The following is a 20,724-nucleotide window of genomic DNA, read 5'->3' as shown; positions in this document are numbered from 1 at the left end:
GATATCTGTGTCCAAATGAATGATCTAAATCCAAAGTATTGATTTCCTTCAAGACCTCTTCGTTCTGAGCAATTGGAGATGAACTGGAATGACCACCAGGTGCTGCCTAAACCTAAAAGTGTAAATGTGAGTGTCTGGTGTGACAGTGATTTTGGTGAGGGTGGGACTAGGTCTCAGTGTTTTTGTCCTGACTCTTGTTATCTGATAGGACTATAATGAGGCTCGGGCTGTATATCCTGGAGAGGAAATTGGCAATGGCTGGGAAGAGAATCAAAGTAGGACCGAAGACCAGAATCCTGGGTATCATCCTGAAGGAGGTGAAGATGAAGGCAGGAGTTATAGTCCTCCGAGTAAATATGAGCAGACTGATTTATATTGCCTTCCTGAAAACTTTAGGCCGTACACCAAAGGTCAGAAGCAGGAATTTAATAACCAACCAGCCAATGTAATTAAATTTGCAGATCCTCAAAGGAATCATTTTCAGGTATTATACGAACTTGACTTTCAAGAAGTTGCTTAGTTGTGCCCACACATCTGTGTGTATTTAAGAAATGCAATAGTAAGATTTGTTTTAAGTATAAAAATTTCTGAGTTCCTTTGTTCAGGCTCATGCTGAACTAGTCATTTTGTTTTCTGTTTGCAATCTAACGGAAGCGTGATCATAAATCAGAATTTTAAAATAGAGGCTTCATGGAAAGTTAATTAAATAGTAAAAATTAAGTTTGTTGAATAACCGTCCTCATACACTGTTGCTCCTGGCTTCTACTACTTCACTGTGCTTCAGTGAGAAGCTATGTTCAGTTATCTTGGTATAGTTTTAAAGCAGTAAATCTATGTAGATGGCTATTTAATTACCGTGACTTTCTAGTTCACCAAATAACAAATATAACAAATTTTAGGTCAAACACTTCAAAGCTGGTATCTGTTTTATGATGATAGAGCAGTAGACAGGATGAATGCTAAGGAAAGAAACACTTTTTTTTTTAAACCCTGGCATAGTTTAATGAAGTACGACCTTTTATAGATTTCCTTAGTGACAATGAATGCCTCATTTTGCCAATAGCTATTCTGTGTCACCCAATGACAGGAGGATTTTTTTCCTTTTAAGGTGGTTGTTTTCTTTTCTATGTCTGTAAATAGTATGTATTCCACAGAAGGTATTGAGTATTTATTACATGTGAACATGTGAACATGTTCTTGTTCCTGCATATGTGTACTTGGACATTCCCAAGCTGTTGGCATCATCTGAGTCACTCTAAGTATTTCTCTACAGTCCTACTGGAGTTCTGGAGTGTTATTTATGGAATTGGGCTATTGTATGCTGAAAAGTGCAGTTAAGATCTGTGAAATTATATTTTGCAGACTTTCAATTAACTGTTAAATAACAGTAAGTTATTTTAAAGCAAAGATGTATGTATAAAATTTATTAATGTACCACAGTTAAGTTTCTTAAGTCCGTAAGGTGTCTAATTCAGAAAATTGTTGAGGAAAAGGCCAACTCCTAATGGTCAGTTTCATTCACCATCTTATAACAGCAATTTGGCGCATCACAAGGCCCGGGCCATCAAGGGCTGGAACCGTGCACAGTGACATACAAGCCGTATCAGGCTCCTGCCCAGGACAGTGACCCCGCAGCCCAGGAGATCGCAGGCGGGGACACATTTGAAGGCCTGCAACAGCAGTTCTTAGCAGCTAACGAAAGTATGTATCAAGCTTATATTTAGTTCCTAATAACATGATTGGAGAGTTTGAAACGTTTTAAGCATGTTCAAGGGTTATTACTTTGTGAAGTATGGTAATTGAACTGTGGTTGGTTTTTTAAAAGAGCCCTATTGTTAGAGATATATCCTGAAGTATTTATGAGTAAACTGATAGGAAGTCTGGGATTCAGTTCAGATAATACAGTGTTGGGGGGTGATGCTCGGTCGGGGGACAGGTAAAGCAAGACTCCGGATGTGAGTTCATAGTTGTTGCCTCTGAGTGATGGTTCGTGGACTTCGTTGTGCTCTTTTCTCTACCTTCTTATGTATTTGAAGTTTTCCATAATAAAAAACTAAAGTAGAATTTTCTGAACTGTACATTTGAGTCATTGTAGTTGATTAAGACTTTTCATCAGCTTTATGTTTTTCTAACTGAAGTCTAACTTGGAAAATGAAAGATACTTGTCCCTTCAGTCTTAGATTTTTCATTATATAGAAATGTAATTTAGTAAGTGAGCATTATCATCTTAATTTTTTTCTTTTGACTTTTAGAGTTTTAGTATAGTAATTAGACAATGCTGACGTAAATTACTTAATGTTCAGAATTTAAATTAGACTCCTATCTCAGGTTTAGTCATGTGGCACTTACCAAAAAAGTTTTTTGGATTGTATATGTATAAAGGTGAGATTGAGAAAAGTGCTGCTAGAGCATTTTGAGGGGATAAAACACCCAGAACTAAAAATCAAAACTTGTGCTCTGACCTGAATTAGCGCTTTTGTAGATCCAACTTTCATTGTCCGACTCTCTGGCAAGTGAAATAACTTCTAGTTACTGTGCATGTCCAAAAACAGTGTGATTCTAGAGTGTGACAGCAAGCTTGTTGTTGGTTAATTTAACATTTAAGAGGCGGGCGATCTCTCTCTCCCTTCTTCTTTCTCTAAAAAGTAATGAAAAAAATGTCCTTAGGTGAGGGTAAGAAAAAAAAAAGCGGCAGCAAAGGGAAAGTCATATCGGACATTCAGGTTTTTCCGTGGCTCTGCCAAAGAGGAAACTGGGCTTCGTGCTGTAACTTCTTAGCATGGGTCCCATCATGTGCGGGGCTGCAGACTCACATGCCCTCGAGTGAGTCAAAGCAAGTGCGGGGCTGGCCTCTCTTTGATGGTAAGTCACTGTGGACTGAGGAGGTGAGGACGTGCAGCGTGAGTGTCAGCGCTGGTTTAGGCGGTGTAAGTAGGCCCTGCAGCCCTGCAGCCGTGGCCCGGGGCTTGGTGTTTTCTCTTTCATTTCCCTGTTCTGTGGTTGTTCTGCATGTATAACCTTTTATCACTCTTTTAATCTACATTTAATTAAGTTGATTTATTTTCTGTTTAAGTCAGTTACACATTTGCCCAAATTTGACATTTGGAAGGTCATTAAATAATGTAATGGGCCCTGGCTGGTGTAGCTCAGTGGATTGAGCTCAGGCCTGCGAACCAGAGGATCGCGGTTCGATTCACAGTCAGGGCACATAACTGGGTTGCAGCGGGTTCCCTGCAGGCCAACTCCCAGCAGGGGACACACCAAAGGCAACCATACATTGATGTTTCTCTCCCTCTCTCCTTTCCCCTCTAAAGATAAGTAAATAAATAAAATCTTAAAAAAAAATGTAATGGGTACTTCCAGATTTAGTGATTATAGCTTCCTAGCAACAGTAGTTTAAAAAAATGACTTTGAAGAGAGGTGTGGCCTGTACCCTGGGTTTATTCCTGGGCTGGTCCTGTTCTAGGGCCCGAGAGGAGTCTTACTTGTAACACAGTTTTCAGTCTTCGTTTTTTGGGGGTTTTAACCACATCTCTTTTTTAAAAAAGAGGTTTGCTTTGTTTGCTAGCAAGTAGGAGCACTATTCTTGTAGAAAGTGAGTATTTGTCATTGTGTAGTTGCTGTGCATGTAACTGTGCATTGTATAGTTACTGTGCAATAGTTACTGAACCATTATCCCTCTCCTATGAATCATTTTTTATTTTTCCCCCCAATTTTTAAGTGGTCCTTAAAATGACTTTAATTATTTCTAAAAGAAGACCTCAAAATCCTTTATTAATCTATTTATTAATTCAACAGTCAAGTACCAGCATAAATGTGAATATAATATAATCATCACTCCTGCATATAATAAAATATTTTGTGGAGATTATCTAGAAATTTTCTTTAAAAATGATTTTGGAGAAGCTGATGTACTTATTTTCAATTTTATGAGAGCATAGAACTCTATTCCGCTGTAATTGGTGTCAACGTAGGACACGTCCCAACCTGTAGGGAATTTTTGTGAGTTTATTTGAGCCAAACTGAAGTCATAGGCCAGGAAGCATATGCTGTGATGTGCTTGGAGAATGGCAGTTTAGCAGCTTATTTCATACATTAGAATCAAAGGAGAAGACGTAAGGAATGTCCATGAAATCCATTGGTGGTAGGTTAAGGGGGTGGGAGCATGCGTAACAGGAAAATCTCTAAGACTGGATAAGAAGCGAAATGGAGAAGCATTTGCTTCTTCCCCAGTGGTGGGTACAGGGCAGCAGTTGCTAACTGACACAGCACTCACAGGCGGATATATGTGGCGAACAGAACAGTGAGGGATTCTGTGGTCTTGTGCTCGGTGCCTGGGGCTGTGCCTTCGAGGGGAAGGAGAAGAAGATCACTCTGACATTTCAAAGGAATGTTGTCCTAGATGCATAAGACCAGTGGACAGGGCTCACTTAAGGTAAAGATTGACTTTTGCTAATGATGCTGTAGGCCTGGGACGTGGCTACCTGCTCTGACCCGCCCAGGTAGGAGTTGTGATCACAACATCTTGTGTGGTTCCTTTTGGTCACGGAGCTTGTCAGGCCTGCTGTGTGCTCCCCTGAGGTTTATTGCACAGCCCCGGTTTCCTTCACATTGGTGCACATTTATTTTTAATTAGCAAAAATGGTAGTGATTAATGGCTGTACTCTAAACAGTGACTTTTCAAACTTTTCTGGCAGTGACCACAGTGAGAAGTATATTTTTTACATTGAGATGTGGTCTACAGTATTAATGTATATATAAGTATATATTAAAAAAACAAGTTTCATAAACTATTACTCATTTGTACTACATGATGCACTCTGATATGTTCTATTATATTCTTTATTTTTTTACTTTTTATTTGGGGAATACTATTCACAGTCCCCTGACTTGTTTTGTGGTACTCCAATGAGTTGTATGCACAGTTTGAAAAACATTGCCCCAAATAACCACAAATTTATATTTGGGTATTGTTTTATCTAATAAATTGTTTTTAATTCCAAATCAGATTCTGCAGAAAATATGCAGATTATTCAACTTCAGGTGCTTAACAAGGCAAAAGAGAGACAACTAGACAATTTATTTGAAAAGCTAAATGAAAGTGAGCGTCAAATCAGATATCTGAACCACCAGCTTCTGATAATCAAAGGTAAGATAACAGCTATTGTTTCTGAGGTATGCTAGAGATAGGCATCTTGTTGTCAGAACCAAATGAAGCTTAGAGAGTTGATGTACTTGTTCAGATGAATCAGTGAGTCAGAGGATCAGTGAGTTAGAAGGAATCCAAACCCAGGATTTTTGACACCTTTCCTGGGATTACCTCTCTCCAGGACATACTATTTTGAGGTCCTCATTTTCTCCCTTTTCTTTCCCGTTCTTTCTGTTAGGCTTGTAGAATAAATGCACATTTATTCTAAAATTTAACTATGCTGATAGCATCCTGTCGTAAAAAGTTGTTGATTAATTTGTTTTGGATGAAGTGTTACAATTCCCACAGAGACTTGTTTGCAAGGCCTTTTCTGAGTCTACAAATTAGCGTAATGTTTTAATCCAAGTAAGAGTTAGTGATCCGGAATCCTTTAGGTGTGCCAAGGAGAGAATGGAGCCATACATGGGAGAAGCACGCAGAGAAAGTACGGAGTCAGATGATAATTGCTGACTCTCCGTGCGCCTTGTAGTTTTGGGCAATGCTGAACTTTTACTTATAGACTGAACTCCAGCTCATTTCAGACTTCACTGATAGTGATGAAAGGTCTCTTTTTGTAATGCTCATAAAATTTATTTTGAGAGAAGAACTTGTGGGTTATCACGTAAAAAAGTATGCGAGAAGAATTTAAGCTTAGGCGAAATTAAGAGTTCACTGCATATGTGTAAAAAGTAGTTACTCCTCAAATTTCTTTTTTGATTAGGGTTAGTCACATCCCTGTAGCTTCTCAGGTAAACAGATGCTAAAATTACTGTTAGGAAATCTTTGGTCCCCGAAGGGATACAGCGAGATTTTTGAAGGCAGTGGTCCTGCTTCTCTAAATTTCTTTTGTGTCACTCATGCATTCTTTTATGGAACTTTTCTAGTTTTCTCTAAGTCAACTAAAATTCATTATCTGAATTAAATTGAATGCATCAACATTTATATGTAATATAGATCTAATATTCAATAGAGATTATGACAATTGAGGTTCCTTTACATTGACAAATTATAGATATGAACATTTTTTATGTTCTAGATGAAAAGGATGGTTTAACCATCAGCCTTCGAGAATCACAGAAACTCTTTCAGAATGGAAAAGAAAGAGAGATACAACTTGAAGCACAAATAAAAGCATTGGAGACCCAAATACAAGCATTAAAAGTCAATGAAGAACAGGTAAATTAAAAAAAAATTCTCATCTGAGGATATATTTATTTTCAGAGAGAGAAGAAGGGAGGGAGGGAGAGAGGGGAGGGAGAGAGAGGAACATCTATGTGAGAGAGAAACATTGATTGGTTGCCCGTCCCCCCCCCCCCCNCCCCCCCCCCCCCCACATGCATCCAGACCAGGGATTGAACCCACAACCTTTTGGTGTACAGGAAGATGCTTCAAATAACTGAGCCTCCTGGCCAGAGTGGTAAATATTTTATCTTAATTATTTATGCTAAAAATTATTTACTTTTTACCATAAATGAAAAGTTTAGGATTTCCAGCCAAAATGGATGTGTTGGTAGATACACTTTGCCTCCTGGCACAGGCAAAACAAGGACAACAAATTTAAAAAGAAAAAATAACCAGAACTTCCAGAAAATCGGACTGTATGGAAGTTTGACGACCAGGGAGTTAAAGAAGACACATTCAGACTGGTAGGAGGGCGGAGATGGGAAGCGGGTTGGAGAGGACTCGCAGCAAGGAAGTGCAGCAAGGCTGCGCCTGGCGGACCGTATGGTCTCACATTTGTGTGCGGATAAACTGAGGAGCAAGCCCGACTGTACAACCCAGGGTTCCAGTGCGGGAAACTACAGCCTCAAAACCTCTGGCTGAAAAAATGTGTAGGGGTTGTGGCAGTGGGAGAAACTCTCAGCCTCAGGGAGAGTTCGTTGGAGAGACCCACTGGCTTCTAAAACGTACACAAACCCACCCACCCAGGAATCAGCACCGGAAGGGCCCAATTTGCTTGTGGGGGAAAGTGACTGAGAGCCAACTGAGAAGCAAGCGGCATTGTTCCCTCTCAGACCCCTCCCCCATATACAGTGCCATAATGCGGCCACATGGGTGGCCCCACCCTGGTGAATACCTAAGGCTCCACCTTTTACTATGAAACAGGTGCACCAAGACAAAGAAATACCACCCAAGTGAAAGACCAGACCAAAGCTCCAAAAATAGAACTAAGTGATGGAGAGATAGCTAACCTATTAGATGCAGAGTTCAAAATACTGGTGATCAAGATGCTCACCTGAAATAGTTGAGTATAATTACAAAATAGAGGAAGAAGTGAAGGCTACACAAAATGAAATAAAGGAAAATATACAGGGAACCAATAGTGAACGGAAGGAAACCTAGACTGAAATTAATGATTTGGAGCAGAAGGAAGAAATAAACAATCAAGCAGAGCAGAGTGAGAAAGAATTCAGAAAGATGAGGAGAGGCTTAGGAACCTCTTGGACAACTATAAACATTCCAACATCTGAATCATCGAGGTTCCAGAAGACAAGGAAGAGCAGGGAATTGAAAACTTACTTGAAAAAATCATGAAGGAGAACTTCTGCAATCTGGCAAAGGAAATAGACTTCCAAGAAATCCAGGAAGTTCAGAGTCCCAACAAAGTTGGACCCAAGGAAGCACACACCAAGGCACATCTGAATTACATTACCCAAGATTAAAGATAAGGAGAGAATCTTAAAAGCAGCAAGAGAAAAGGAGACAGTTACCTACAAAGTAGTTCCCATTAAACTATCTAGCTGATTTCTCAAAAGAAACCTTACAGGCAAGAAAGGGCTGGAAAGAAATATTCAAAGTCATGAAAGACAAGGACCTATATCCAAGATTACTGTATCCAGGAGAGCTATCATTTAGAATGGAAGGGCAGATAAAGTGCTTCCCAGATAAGGTCAAGTTAAAGGAGTTCATTATTACCAAACCCTCATTATATGAAATGTCAAATGTCAAATATCACTTATCTAAGAAAGAAAGATGATCAAAGCTATAAACAGTAATATGTCAAGAAACTCACAACTATCAACAGCTGAACCTAAAAACAAAACAAAAACATAAATGAACTAAGCAAACGAGTAAAACAGGAATAGAGTCACAAAAATGGAGATCACATGATAGGTTATCAGCAGGGAGGGGGGTGGGGGAGACTGTGGGAGAAGGTACAGGGACTAAAGCATAAATGGTAGGTACAAAATAGACAGGGGGAGGCTTAACAGTAGTACGGGGAAAGGAGAAGCCAAAAACTTGCATGTATGACCCATGGACATGAACTAAGGGGGGGATTACTTGTGGGAGGGGTGGTGCATGGGGGAAGTGGAATAAAGGGGAGAAAAAAATGAGACAACTGTAATAGCATAATCAATAAAATATATTTAAAAAATGTAAAAGGAAAAGTTTCGCTAGTTAACGTTTGGTATGGTAGGACTAGATGTAGAACTTCGAAGGTTATCCCCTTTTCCACCTTAAGCCTCCAGTTCTTTCCTTTACTTTGGAAGAAGTGAGCTGTCCTCCACCCAGTCATCTACACACCGGAAATCTGGAGGAGACCTCAGTTTCCCTTCACCTACTCTGTTCTTTTGAGTCTCCTCATTGTGGCCCATAAGTCCCTAATTTGGATTTGTATCTTCTATTGCAAAAGTCTTACTAGACTCTCTTACTCTTTTCCAAAGTCTCTCTTATGGCCACCTGAGTAATCTTTCTAAAATACAGTTCTGCTCATCCTTGCTCAAAACTTTTCAGTGACCCTGCTTTGCCTGTTGGACAAGGTATGGTGTCAAGATGACCATCTGACCCTGCCTATCTCATCTCTTACTCTCCTTACACCCAAGTCTGTTTGTTGTCTTTATGTACTTGAATGTGCACACAACTTTCCATGGCACTCTACTTGATTAACAAGTCCCTGCTCATGGGTATTTTCCCCCAAGTCTCCCCGTTTTCCTCCCCAAACCAGTACCAAGCAATTCTTAGACACCAGCTGGGCTTCAAAGAGTTCATCAGTTCTTAACACTGTCTGCACCAACCTCAGATGCCAGTTGTCATTTGAAGTTGTTACCTATACTTCTGACTGGCTGTAAATAAGAGGTTCCCTTGACCTCCTCCTGGGTCCCATTAATTTGCTGGAGGAGCTCATAGAGCCCAGAGAAACATTTTACTTGCTAGGTCAGCAGTTTATTGAAAAGGCTATAACAGGAACAGCCAGATGGCGAGGTGTGGGGAAAGGGCGTGGACTTGCGTGCCCTCCCCCAGTGCCCTTCTCCCTGCGCCCACACGCGTTCTCTAGCTCAGCGACTCTCTGAACCCTGTCCTTTTGGGTTTTAATGGAGGCTCAGTGAATAACATGGCTGGTTAAATCTTTGGCCACTGGTAATTAATTCGGCCTTTAGCCCCTTTCCTCTCCCTGGAGGTCAGGGGTTGGGACTGAAGGTTCCAACCCTCTAAGCACACGGTTGATTCATTGGCATCCAGCCTGCATCCTTAGGTGAAAAGCCGACCCGGTAACATAACGAAAGACACGTTTTATCTCTCTGAACACTTAGAAAATTCGGATGGAAATCAAATATATATTTCTTAGAAATCACAGTGTTGCAGTATAGATTATTAGCATGTCAAAATTTTCAAAAACTGATAAAGCTGTTAGATTAAAAGTCTGAATTGATTTTATGTTGTAAAAGCTTATACCTTTGTAGTCTAAGTTAGAAATTGCATTTATCAAAAAAAATGTAGCGAAAGTAAAAGAATAAAGTAAAAGAAACTAACAGAATCAGTAAGTGTTTTGGTTTCTGTTGTTGCTCTAACAATTACTAAAACTTAGTGGTTTAAAACAACACAGATTTACTGTGTTACAGTTCTGGATGCCAGAAGCCTGATGTAGGGATCTCCCTGGGTTAAATTAAGGTGTTAGCAGGGCTGCATTGCTTTTTGGAGTCTCTGGGAGGGAATTCATTTTTTCACCTTTTCCAGCTTTGAGAGGCTGCATGCAAAGAGTTGGTGGCCGATTTCCATCCTCAGAGCCAGAAGGCACTGGCTCTGACTTTCCTAAAGCCTCAGTTTTCCTCACTGAAGCACCATAGTGGATACAGGGGGCCAACCCGGGTAATCCAGGATAATCTCTTTAGTTTAAGGTCATCTGTTTAGCAATTTAAATTCAGTCCAGAAAACCTCAGTTTTTTCTTGCCATGTAATACAAGATATTTACAGGTTTCAGGGATTAGGATTTGGACATCTTTTGGGAGCCAGTTTTTAGCTTACTATGCCATTATTTTGCAACCATTCAATTATACCTTTGAAAACTTTGTTCTTAGTAAGTGACCATTGACAGGTTTTATCAGTCTTCCAAGAGACAGTTGTCATTTTTCTGTGACCTGACATTTGGGTCGCCCCCCACACGTGGCTCACAGAGCCATGCAGACAGCACTGGGACCAGTGTAGTAGCTGCGCATCCCTTGTCTGGTACCCACGTCTCAGGTGACTACGGATTTTTTTCTCAGTGAATAATGTTTGCAGCAACCATGGGCCTGGGGGGCTCCCAGTTCGGGAAATCTTAACAGCCACCATGGGGAGACCCTTTCTTCTCTGTCATTAGCGCATGGATGATTTTCAAAGTACATAAAGAGAGCACAGAGTGAAACTACTGTAAGCATGGGTAATCCTGTGTCTTTCTACTAGATGATTAAGAAGTCCAGGACCACGGAAATGGCTCTGGAGAGCCTGAAGCAGCAGCTGCTGGACCTTCACCGATCTGAATCCCTCCAGCGAGCCAGGGAGCAGCACGAGAGCATCGTTATGGGCCTCACCAAGAAGTACGAAGAGCAGGTGTCGTCCTTGCAGGAGAAATTGGATGCTACGGTGGCTGCTCTTAAGGAACAGGTCAGGATGATTTCAAATGAGTGACTATTATCATTAAGTTAGCTGGTTATTTCTTGTAACTGACATTTTGTGGTTCTCCATATAGAAGTTTTGGGTGTTTGCAGTAGATTTTCAATTGTAAGTAAAACTTCAAAGGCAAAGATTTTTATTTATGAATACACCCTGAATCAGGCCTAATTTTGGAAACCCCTCCTCTCGTAGGGTGTTCTCATACTACTAGTCATTTCCTTGTTGAGTATTTATACAAATTGTTCACATCATCCCAGAATAAATCCAGACCGAAAGGAATGAGTGTTTCGGGAGATGACATGAACTTGAGATTGGTCTGGGAGCTTAACCACTAGAAAACCTTTCTTGGGTCTCCCAGCATTTGGTAAGAAGCCTATCATTAAGACTGTCTAGAAATGGTTCTTGAGAGAAGTTCCTTTTGAGAATAGTATAATAAAATAGGGAAGGCAGTCTGATCTAAAATTATTGAGGTTTGAGACTTGAGCCTATTTCCCAGTTTTTATTGTTTTTCCCCAAAGGGAATAACATGCTGTAAGTTGACAGTGAGTCAGGTGGTGGGATTGCTGTGCTCGAAGCTCCAGGTAATCGTTTCAGTGGAGAAGATTGCAGAGTGCAGTTTTCTTAATATAATTTCAGAATTAACTTAACCCAAACAAATAGAAGAAGAAGAGTAAGGTGTGAGGGTACAGAAAATTCCACTACACTTAAAATTCATTCTAATTTGGGTTCTTATTTCTTATTTATGCAGCTGACTCTTAAGTTTTTCCATTATTTAGGTAGACCTATATAAAATGCATTATTGGCAATAATGATTGTATACTTTTTTATTTTATTTTATGTGTATTTATATGAGTTTTTATTAGCTTTATTTGCCTAAAGTGTTTTTATTCTTTTCATATAGAAAACAATTGTGAATTTGGTCAGTGTGGAGTATACATAGGAAAGACAGAGGCCTTGCCAAACTGTTGCAAGTGTACTTTACATAATATTTAAACAAATGGAATTTGAGATACAGCTCTACTAACTTTGTCTATGTTTGGGTGACAGTGTTAAAGTTGGGCTTGGAGAATTGTCCTCCGTGGGTGGCGAGAGAGTGGGGTCTGGTGGCTTTTCCTTCCTGGGTCCCCCGTGGATCTCTCCACTCTCGGCTGACTTCGGCCTAGTTACATGACGGGCTGGGAGGAGATCCTAGTGTGCTCTGCACCCGCGCCCAGTTTGGTCTTTATTCTCATTCTGCCCCCTTCAGTAGAAGAAGCTAGACTGGAACACAGAACAAATTCTTGATTGGGCTTCAGACCATAAACTGAAGGTGTTGATTAAGGTCTTTTTTCCACTGTTATATTCTGTGGCTTTTCCCCCCTTTTTTAAACAGCCTAGCACTGATGTAGTCCTCCACATATATTTGCATAACTGCTTTGCAGAGTGCTGATTCTAAAGTGCTTCTAGTTTTTTTTTTTTTCTTTCTGGGAGTGTTTCTAGCTGTGTCTTTGTGCTGTCTGTTTGCTCTCCTTTGCCTCAGTAGTATTTTGAGTGAAGGGTCAACCCATATTATATCAGAATTGGAATTGAGATTCCTGATTCTAGACGTGCTGTGAAAATCAAGGAGGTACGGAGATGTCTGCCTATGATCTGAAAAATGCACGAGTGATTTTTTCCCAGAGAGGGTTGATTTAGATTTTCTTACATAACTGGTGACCATTTATACATACCATGTTTTACCCCTCCTTTTCTTTATAAAAGTTATTAAAGAGGGAGGTGTCAATTATCTCCCTTTCTGGTAAATGTTTTCCCACTACACTCTATTCAGCAGATTACAAAGAAAAGTAAGACAAGTCTTGGAAAGGAGTAGTGCGGTGAGAGGAACTGGAGAATTCAGTAGATGAACTTGAGTATGTTTGCCAGGGTCTAGGTTCCGAGTGACTCTCATGGACTCACACTGACTCTGTGTCCACGGACTATGTGTTTTGTGTTCGCAGTGTTAACAGAGCAGATGCTCACACACGGTAGGTTTTCCTCGTTAGAAAGATTCCTGGCCTGGCATCTTCTAAGGCAGTTCATGGCTAGGCTCCAGGGAATTGGTGAATCCTGTGAAGCTGGATATGATTTTTGGAGGGGGTGTGCGTATATGCAGTGTTTTGGGGATGACTTGCACTTATTAAGATTTTAAAAGAAGTTCATACCTTCCCTTGCAGAAGGTTTTCAATTACTGCTTTATGAAAAACACGTTCTTGGTGGGAAAGGACTATAGTTATAGACTGATTATATTACTTCATGTGCTCACTAGACCTTCACTGACCAAAAGCTAAGCGTCAGAATGTAAACAGGCTTATGTATATTCGATTATATTTTGTTGGACAGAGTTCAACACCAGGACTGCCTAATTTAGCAACCCATGATATAGTTAGTGTTTTTTATGTTTTTATTTTGAATGTCTGTTTAGTATTATTTTGAGAAGCATATGGCTTATACAATTCATTATGAATTTAGTGCTTTCCTTCAGCCACCAGCTTTTCTGGACAGAAAGGACTGCACATACAACACATTATAACAGTTCTTTTACTCTGGCTGCCTCTCAGGTTTCTCAGTGTGACGGAGATGAGGACAAAGGAGCTGCTTGGAGCTCACAGTGTTCCTTTGGTGACGGAACTCTCTAGTAGCAAACTGTCTCCTGGACTCTTTCCTCCGAACTGCCTTCTGTCTCTCTGATTCACAGAGGTGCCGTGTTCTAAGATCTCTGGTCATCGCTCCAAACTGCCTCGTATGCCTCCCATTTATAGAAGTGTCTCTGATTTTGTCCTTGGTGGTATAAAATCTTTTTTCATTCTGCTCTTCTTGAAACCTTTAGCTTTTGTTGAAGTCATGGACTTGGGTTCCTATGTCAGGACCTTCACCTGATTTATTTCCTACCTTTCTTTTAATGTTATGCTTAAAGGGTCAACTTTAAACACATGGTGTTGGCTAGGGGCTGTCACAGGCCTCTGGGTATGTGTGTGCCCTAGAGATCTGTTCAGTTTTATCTGCTTCCATGGATTCGACTGTCATCTTTTTATTACCACATTTGTCTTATTCAGTCTTAAAAGATGTCTGTCTGCATTCATCTTGATTTGAGTGTTCTCATTTCTCAAGCTAGTGGTTTAAAAGATGGAACCATTCATTTTGTTTTATTTGTGTGTGTGTGTGTTTAAATTGCAATTTTATGAGTATAATCTGTTTTCCTGAACTTGTCAACAGGAAAAAGCATGGTTTAATTGATTGGTGCATATTGTCAAGCTGTTGCCGCAGCCTGCCTTTTGTTTACCATGTACTTCACATCTACCTTTTTATTTAAAATCAGTTCCCAGTCTCTTGTGAAATCTGTCATGACCTCCCCAGCATGTAACTGTAGGCTGTCCTCCCACCCCTTCCTGCACACACATTCACGCTGTCATTACTAATATCAGCTCGTTCCCTGTGTTTGCTGTGCTACTCTGGCACTTTAGGACCATGCTTCTCACGCTGGCCCGGGAATCAGCAGCAGTTTGCCAAGAGGTTTACAGTGTTGAGTAAACATGGACCAGGTTCCAGCAGCTTCATTTTGTTCAAAAATTCGGTAGAAAAAATTAAAGCAAGCATAGCTACATTGTGAAATAGAATACAAAATTCACACAAATTTTTAAGCTAAAACAGACTTCACAGTTTCTTTGCTCTGCTTGAGGATGCTATCACTATCCTTACTGTCCTTTGGGTTGGTGTCCATAAGGCATTACTGGGCTGTGGGTTATCCTGTGGATCTGGCCCCAAATACCTTCTCTCTGCTTCAAAGCCCTTTCTTGATATTCCTCTTCTATTTACTTTGTCAAGCTTTTTAGGAAGCTTTACCCAATTATTAATACCTTAATTCACTCCTCAGCCCCTCTCCTGCTCCTTTGGCCTGGAATTCAGCCTGTGAAGCCTTTTGTAAGTGAGAAGTGATGATTTCTTGTGCATGGGCATGGCCCTTCTGTGACTCACAACTTCCCAAACGCATTTTTTTGAAGAAACTTGAATACCTTATTACATGCTCTGTATTTTCTGGGTGTCCCCATACAGTTACACCCATGCCTGTGTGCATTCACGTGCGCACACACATATTTAGTTTTCAGCATTTTTTTGTAGCCATACTGTGTGTAAGGCCGTGCAGAGGCACCTGCAAGGAGGCTGTTAAGAGAAATGGGACATATAAAAGGTAGAAAGGAAAACGTGAGAGAAACAAATCAAGTCTAAAAGGTGTTCAGAAGAGGGAGAGGTTATTTTTGGCTACTCAGAATGGAACGATCTTTTGGATGTTCAGAGTCGAGTGATGTCCTGGGAGACAGACGCCACCCGTGGCTCAGAGTCAGCGTGGTCTGCCTACATACGTGTACTCACACTGACACCAGCAGTGTGGAGTGCAGGTAGGAATGTGATACATTTCCTTTGGCTTGAATAAGATGTCATTTTAGAACAGCAGTGACTTGTAAATGTATCGCAGAAAGGGACTTTAGAAATCATGAAATTCAACCTTTATTTTGTAATTACAAGAGGAAAAACAGACCGAGAAGTTGAAGAGTTACCCGAGATCACAAGACTTGGTCCACCTGACTCCCAGACTCATGCACTTAGCCAGTAGAAGAGGGGGTGTTGCCATGTGGTGATTTCATATTTGATTTAAAACCCAATTATGTGTGATACTTGTTAGTTTGACGTTTAACAACTGGTCATAAAAATGACTCTTGAACACTCTTTCTGTTTAGGAAGACATTTGCTGTCATTTGGAAGATAAGGTGAAACAGCTGGAAAGGAATCAGGAGGCAGCTAAACTAGAGAAGACGGAGACCATCAACCGACTGACGAGAAGCCTGGAGGAGAGTCAGAGGCAGTGTGCCAACTTGTTGCACTCAGGTGGGCGTCTGGGTGCCCAGCTGTGTCCCCAGGGAGTCCGGTATACTATGCGGAGAGAACACAGTAGGATCCTTGAATTACAAAAATCAAGAAAAGATAGCAAAATCATGGGTGACAATTTCTTTCCACATTGCTGTACATATATGTGTAAGGTGTAGTGCACATTTACTAGATAATTTGGAAAATTCAGGCAAGTATAAAGTGGAAAATAAAAATAACCGATAATTCTGCTTGCCCTGGTCGGGTGGGTCAATGGGTTGGAGCATCTTCTCACACACCAAAAAAAAGGTGCGGGCTCAGTCCTCGGCCAGAGCTCACACCCAGGTTGCGGTTTGGGTCCCCGGTCAGGTGTGTGCAAAAGCCAGCTGATTGACGTCTCTCTCTCTGCCTCTCTGTCTCTCAAATCAATAAACATATCTGTGGGGATTAAAACAAACCTTTAAAAAAATAAAAATAACCAATAAATTTACTGCACAGAGGTAACTATTGTTAACATTTGAATGTATTTTCTTCAAGTGAAAGGAATGTACATGCACAGACAATTTCCTGCTTTTGAAAATATGCCAAAGTTGAGTGTTCAAAAATTGAATAATAAAATACATGTTATATGGTAGATTTTATCTCTGAAAGCTAAAAATGATATGAAATCCTGTTATATTTTTAGAACTATTGATCTTTGATCATATAGTTCTCTCATGTTGGGTAACTTCTTTAATTTTTTTCCCCTCTCACAATGGAATAGGCACTTACCTGATCAATTGAAGCCAGTGAGTTACAGTTTTTGCTTAAAATTTCTTCTGTGGTCTCCATGGTGTTAGGTTTGAGAAAATGTTTCTTATTAATTTCAGCAGCACTTTTATCTCCTATTCACTTTTTTTTTAAATATAATTTTTATTTAATTCTTGTTCAAGTACAGGTTTCTGTCTTATATTCCCAGCCCTGCCCACCCCCCGTCCAGTGCTCCCCACCTCCCTCCCATTTCCGCCCCCCACCATTAACCATCCTATTCACTTTTATAAAATGATATTAGAATAGAAGACAACAAAAATAACCGAAGGTATACACAAACACTACCACATGGAAAACATAGCACTGTTTATTGGCGAGGAGCTCACACTGTGCAAATGGCCCGATGGTTATTTACTAACTGAGCTTGAACTTCGGCGTATTAAGTCAATTCTCACCATTGGTACCGTGTGTACAAGAGTGTGTTATTCAAAAGTCGGAAGTGCTAATGTCAAAGACTGTCTAAATAGGAGTTTGGGTCTGTTTTGGTGGGGGCAAAATTTGGACCATGCTCTACTTAGGTGCCCCCTCCCTGTTTGGTTTTATATTCCTTTGTTTCCCTTGCCATTAAAGGCCTTGACAATAGGATTTTCTTTAGTTGCACAATATGCCATCATTACTTTGCTTAAGCATTTCCCAGATGCTCATTTTCTTTTGAGGAAACCGAATGAAGTCCCTTTTAAATGGGACCCCCATCCAAAAAAGGGTAAGAGAAATAAACAAACAAAAGAAAAAAATTAAATGGGAACTCCCCTTGGTTACTAAAGTTTACTAAAGTTTCAGAAGCACGATCCTAATAGGCTTCTTTTACACGGAGCTCAGGGTGGTGGAAATCAAAGCATTTAGAAAGAAGCTAAGGGCAACAGGGTGTAGTTTTCTTATTAGAGGGTGGAAATGGGTTCTGAAGAAGTTTTGCTTTGGCTTCCTCTGAGTTGGAATGTTACACCCCTATTAAAGGACTTCTGAGCATTCAGGTCTGTAGGTGGCTGATTTGGCCCATAGCAAGGTCACTGTAGCCCTTGTCTTCAACTTCCCAAGGACATATGGGGAGCCATATTAAACCTTAGAAATGTGTGGACCAGACCTATGCTCTCTGGGTCCCACTGGCTATTCCTCTGTGCTCCTGAAAAGATAATAGAAAGGAAATAACGCAGAATTCCACCTTCTGTCTTCTCAGTGGATTCGTGTCTTCTGTACATTATTGGTGCTTTGACCATTTACACTGGTGTATTCTATGACTCTTTCTCCCATAGGCTCAGTACAGGAGGTGGCTCAGCTGCAGCTCCAGTTGCAGCAAGCACAAAAGGCTCGTGCTATGAGTGAAAGCATGAACAAGGCTTTGCAGGTGAGTGTTGCCCCCTGGAGGAGACTTTGGGTAACTGAATTACATCACCTTTATGAACCCTGATTTCTCTGTATAAAAAAGTGGATTGGACCATCTCCAAAGCAGCCCATGAGAGTTGCTCACAATCTTGCCCACCCAGCTGGGTAGCCAAGCCCATGTTCATCTGTGGGTGTGTCCCAGAGATAAGGTTATGTACAGGTGTGGGCAACCTACAGTGTGGCTGCAGTCCTATTGTGTCCTCCTCCAGTGCTACTTAGATTTTCCGCAGGAGGAAAAGGAAAATGCTGGAGGGAGAGGTCCAGTGTTGGTGCCACTGGAAGGAGGGATTTTGCCTTTGTACCACTGGCGGGCTATAAAGTGCAGCATGTTGGAAAACCAGTGTACTCTGTCTTCTCCTCTACGGAGCCCAAAAGTGCTGCCCCCAGTTTCCCAGCTCAAGGAACACTTTTCATGGAGGACAAAGTGTGAACAAGGGAAGTGTGAGAGAAACTACGTGTGTTTGCTTTCTCATTCATTCATTCATTCATCTGTCCATTCAGTCTCCTGGAAAACCTGATACATGCTGGCCTTTACCAAGTTATTTTTAACATGTGCTAAAGTGTATTTGAAGAAGCGTTTCTGCCTTCTCTTGACCATTAAAATGAATTTGAAGCATAGATAGAATGATTCCTTTTCATAGGAAAATAATGAAAATAACTTTGAATAATTTTGTGTTTTAGGAAGAATTAACAGAACTAAAAGATGAAATTTCTCTCTATGAATCTGCTGCAAAACTAGGAATACTTCCAAGTGACTCAGAAGGAGAATTAAATACAGAACTCACTGAATCATATGTGGATTTGGGTATTAAAAAAGTCAACTGGAAAAAATACAAAGTTCAGAGGTATGGAGAAAATAGTTTACTGTGGAAGAGCCTACAATAATAAAACTTGGGATGCCTGGTGTACCAGTGGCACCAGGCATGAGGCAAGCTGGCGGGGGGTTCTGGAATGTGGGCAGTGTGTGAGTAATACCTCAGGAAGTGTGAGTGTCTGAGATCAAAATGAATAGCAGCCTCAAGCATTGGTATTGTACTGGCTTCAACACCAGTAGGCACATCAGTTTTAGTAGGTAAAAAATGATTAATTTATAAAATATCCAAAGTAACCTCTACAGTGGAGATCATGTGTCTGTTTTACTATTAAGGCAAAACATATTTTTTTATTATATTAATATTCTGTGTTGAAAGCAGGTACCTGGCATTCACCAATGGTATATGAAAAAATAAGCATTCATTTTCCCTAGGAGTCTTCCCATGGCCTTACTTTTAAAATAGGGAGTTTGGCCCTGACTGGTGTGGCTCAGTGAGTTGGGTGTCATCCCGCAAGGCAAAAGGTTGCAGGTTCAATTCCCTGGATTGTGGGCCAGGTCCCAGGCTGAGCCATGTAAGAGGCAACCAGTCGGCCTTTCTCTCACACATCAATGTTTCCCTCTTTCTCCCTCCCTCCCCCTCTTTCTAAAAATACATTTTTTTAAAAATAGGGATTTTGTCTTTTGTACTACAGCTTAACCCGGATATTTTAGCAACCTTACGGAAGGGATTAAAGGCCTGCCACCCCTTCCAGGGACTGATGGGGGAGGAAGTGGTGGTCGAAGGGGAAGGCGTCTATGTAGGAAATCAGTAAACACTTAGAAGATGAATGGAGGAGAAGACGTGCACTTCTGAAGCACTCGCTCTTGGAAGGTGTGATGCAAGGCTCCGGGAGCAGAGCAGAGTAGATGGGCATACCCCTTCCCAGAGCTGGGTTACCTTTTGTCTGGTTGGGGAGAGGGAGATACACCTGTCAGCAGCTGGGAACGCTGTGTTCGTGTTGTGTTTGGTGTACAAAGCGGGGTTTATCCTTCCCTCCACCGGTCTGGGATAAGGTGGGGCAGGGCTGTTGGGAAGAGATTGCATTCAGACTGAGGGAAACCTTTTCGGAATGCATTTGGCTCACACCAGCGCCCTCTGGTTTCTAGGTCAAGACTGAGTTTACCATCATTACTGTTTAGTGAGAGTGTTTACTACCTGTTGTGTTTCAGGCATCGTGCAGCTAAATACAAGTATAGAAATTCCCTGAAGGGTTTGGTCCACAGTGTTGTAGAACTTATGTATTTTACTACTGGAGTCCATTTTCAGAACTGTAGGATGAGATTCGTTACATTGAAAACTTAAGTTATTGGGGTCACACTGTGAAACAAGATGTTAGTTTAGTAAAGCTCCAATTGTCTGGAGGTCTGTCTTAGGGACCATCACCTCCAAAGGCCACAGTGACAATCTGGTAAAAGTCAAGCAGAAAACAGCAGAACTAAACTGTGTGGTCTGTTTAGTAGGAGTCACTTTCAGGCCGTATTGACTTGGATTTGTTTGTACCCCCTGCGTTGTCTGGCTCCCTGACTGAGGGAAGGGCAGCTGGGGCCCGGGGCTGGGTGGGGGCTGGGTGGGTGCTGCCACGGTGCAGTCAGGCTGCTCGGCCTTTTTGCTGGGAGAGACCTGGAGGAGCACTTCGGGCTGGGGCTGCCTCTGCATGTCACAGTCCACACTCACCATCCCAAGCTGTCCAAGAAAGCCTTCAGCTTGGTTAGTTAATGAACGTGAAAGAGGATGTAGGTGTCA

General features: G+C 41.1%; 1 protein-coding gene across 3 annotated transcripts in view; it reads left to right on the top strand.

The window, feature by feature from the left end:
* CEP152 (centrosomal protein 152) overlaps positions 1-20,724 on the top strand; it is a 93,169-nt gene that overhangs the window by 17,718 nt on the left and 54,727 nt on the right. For all 3 annotated transcript variants that reach the window (XM_037054588.1, XM_037054586.1, XM_037054587.1), the window contains exons 4-12: positions 54-126; positions 209-484; positions 1,536-1,701; positions 5,009-5,149; positions 6,225-6,364; positions 10,850-11,050; positions 15,811-15,958; positions 17,998-18,089; positions 18,809-18,972. In XM_037054588.1, the coding sequence (XP_036910483.1) occupies positions 54-126; positions 209-484; positions 1,536-1,701; positions 5,009-5,149; positions 6,225-6,364; positions 10,850-11,050; positions 15,811-15,958; positions 17,998-18,089; positions 18,809-18,972 (1,401 nt within the window). The remainder of the gene's footprint in view (positions 1-53; positions 127-208; positions 485-1,535; positions 1,702-5,008; positions 5,150-6,224; positions 6,365-10,849; positions 11,051-15,810; positions 15,959-17,997; positions 18,090-18,808; positions 18,973-20,724) is intronic.

The sequence above is a fragment of the Sturnira hondurensis genome, unplaced genomic scaffold, assembly GCF_014824575.4.
Source record: "Sturnira hondurensis isolate 20B ecotype Veracruz unplaced genomic scaffold, ASM1482457v3 Scaffold0008196, whole genome shotgun sequence".
Taxonomy (NCBI): domain Eukaryota; kingdom Metazoa; phylum Chordata; class Mammalia; order Chiroptera; family Phyllostomidae; genus Sturnira; species Sturnira hondurensis.
This window is presented reverse-complemented; position numbering and strand designations above follow the sequence as displayed.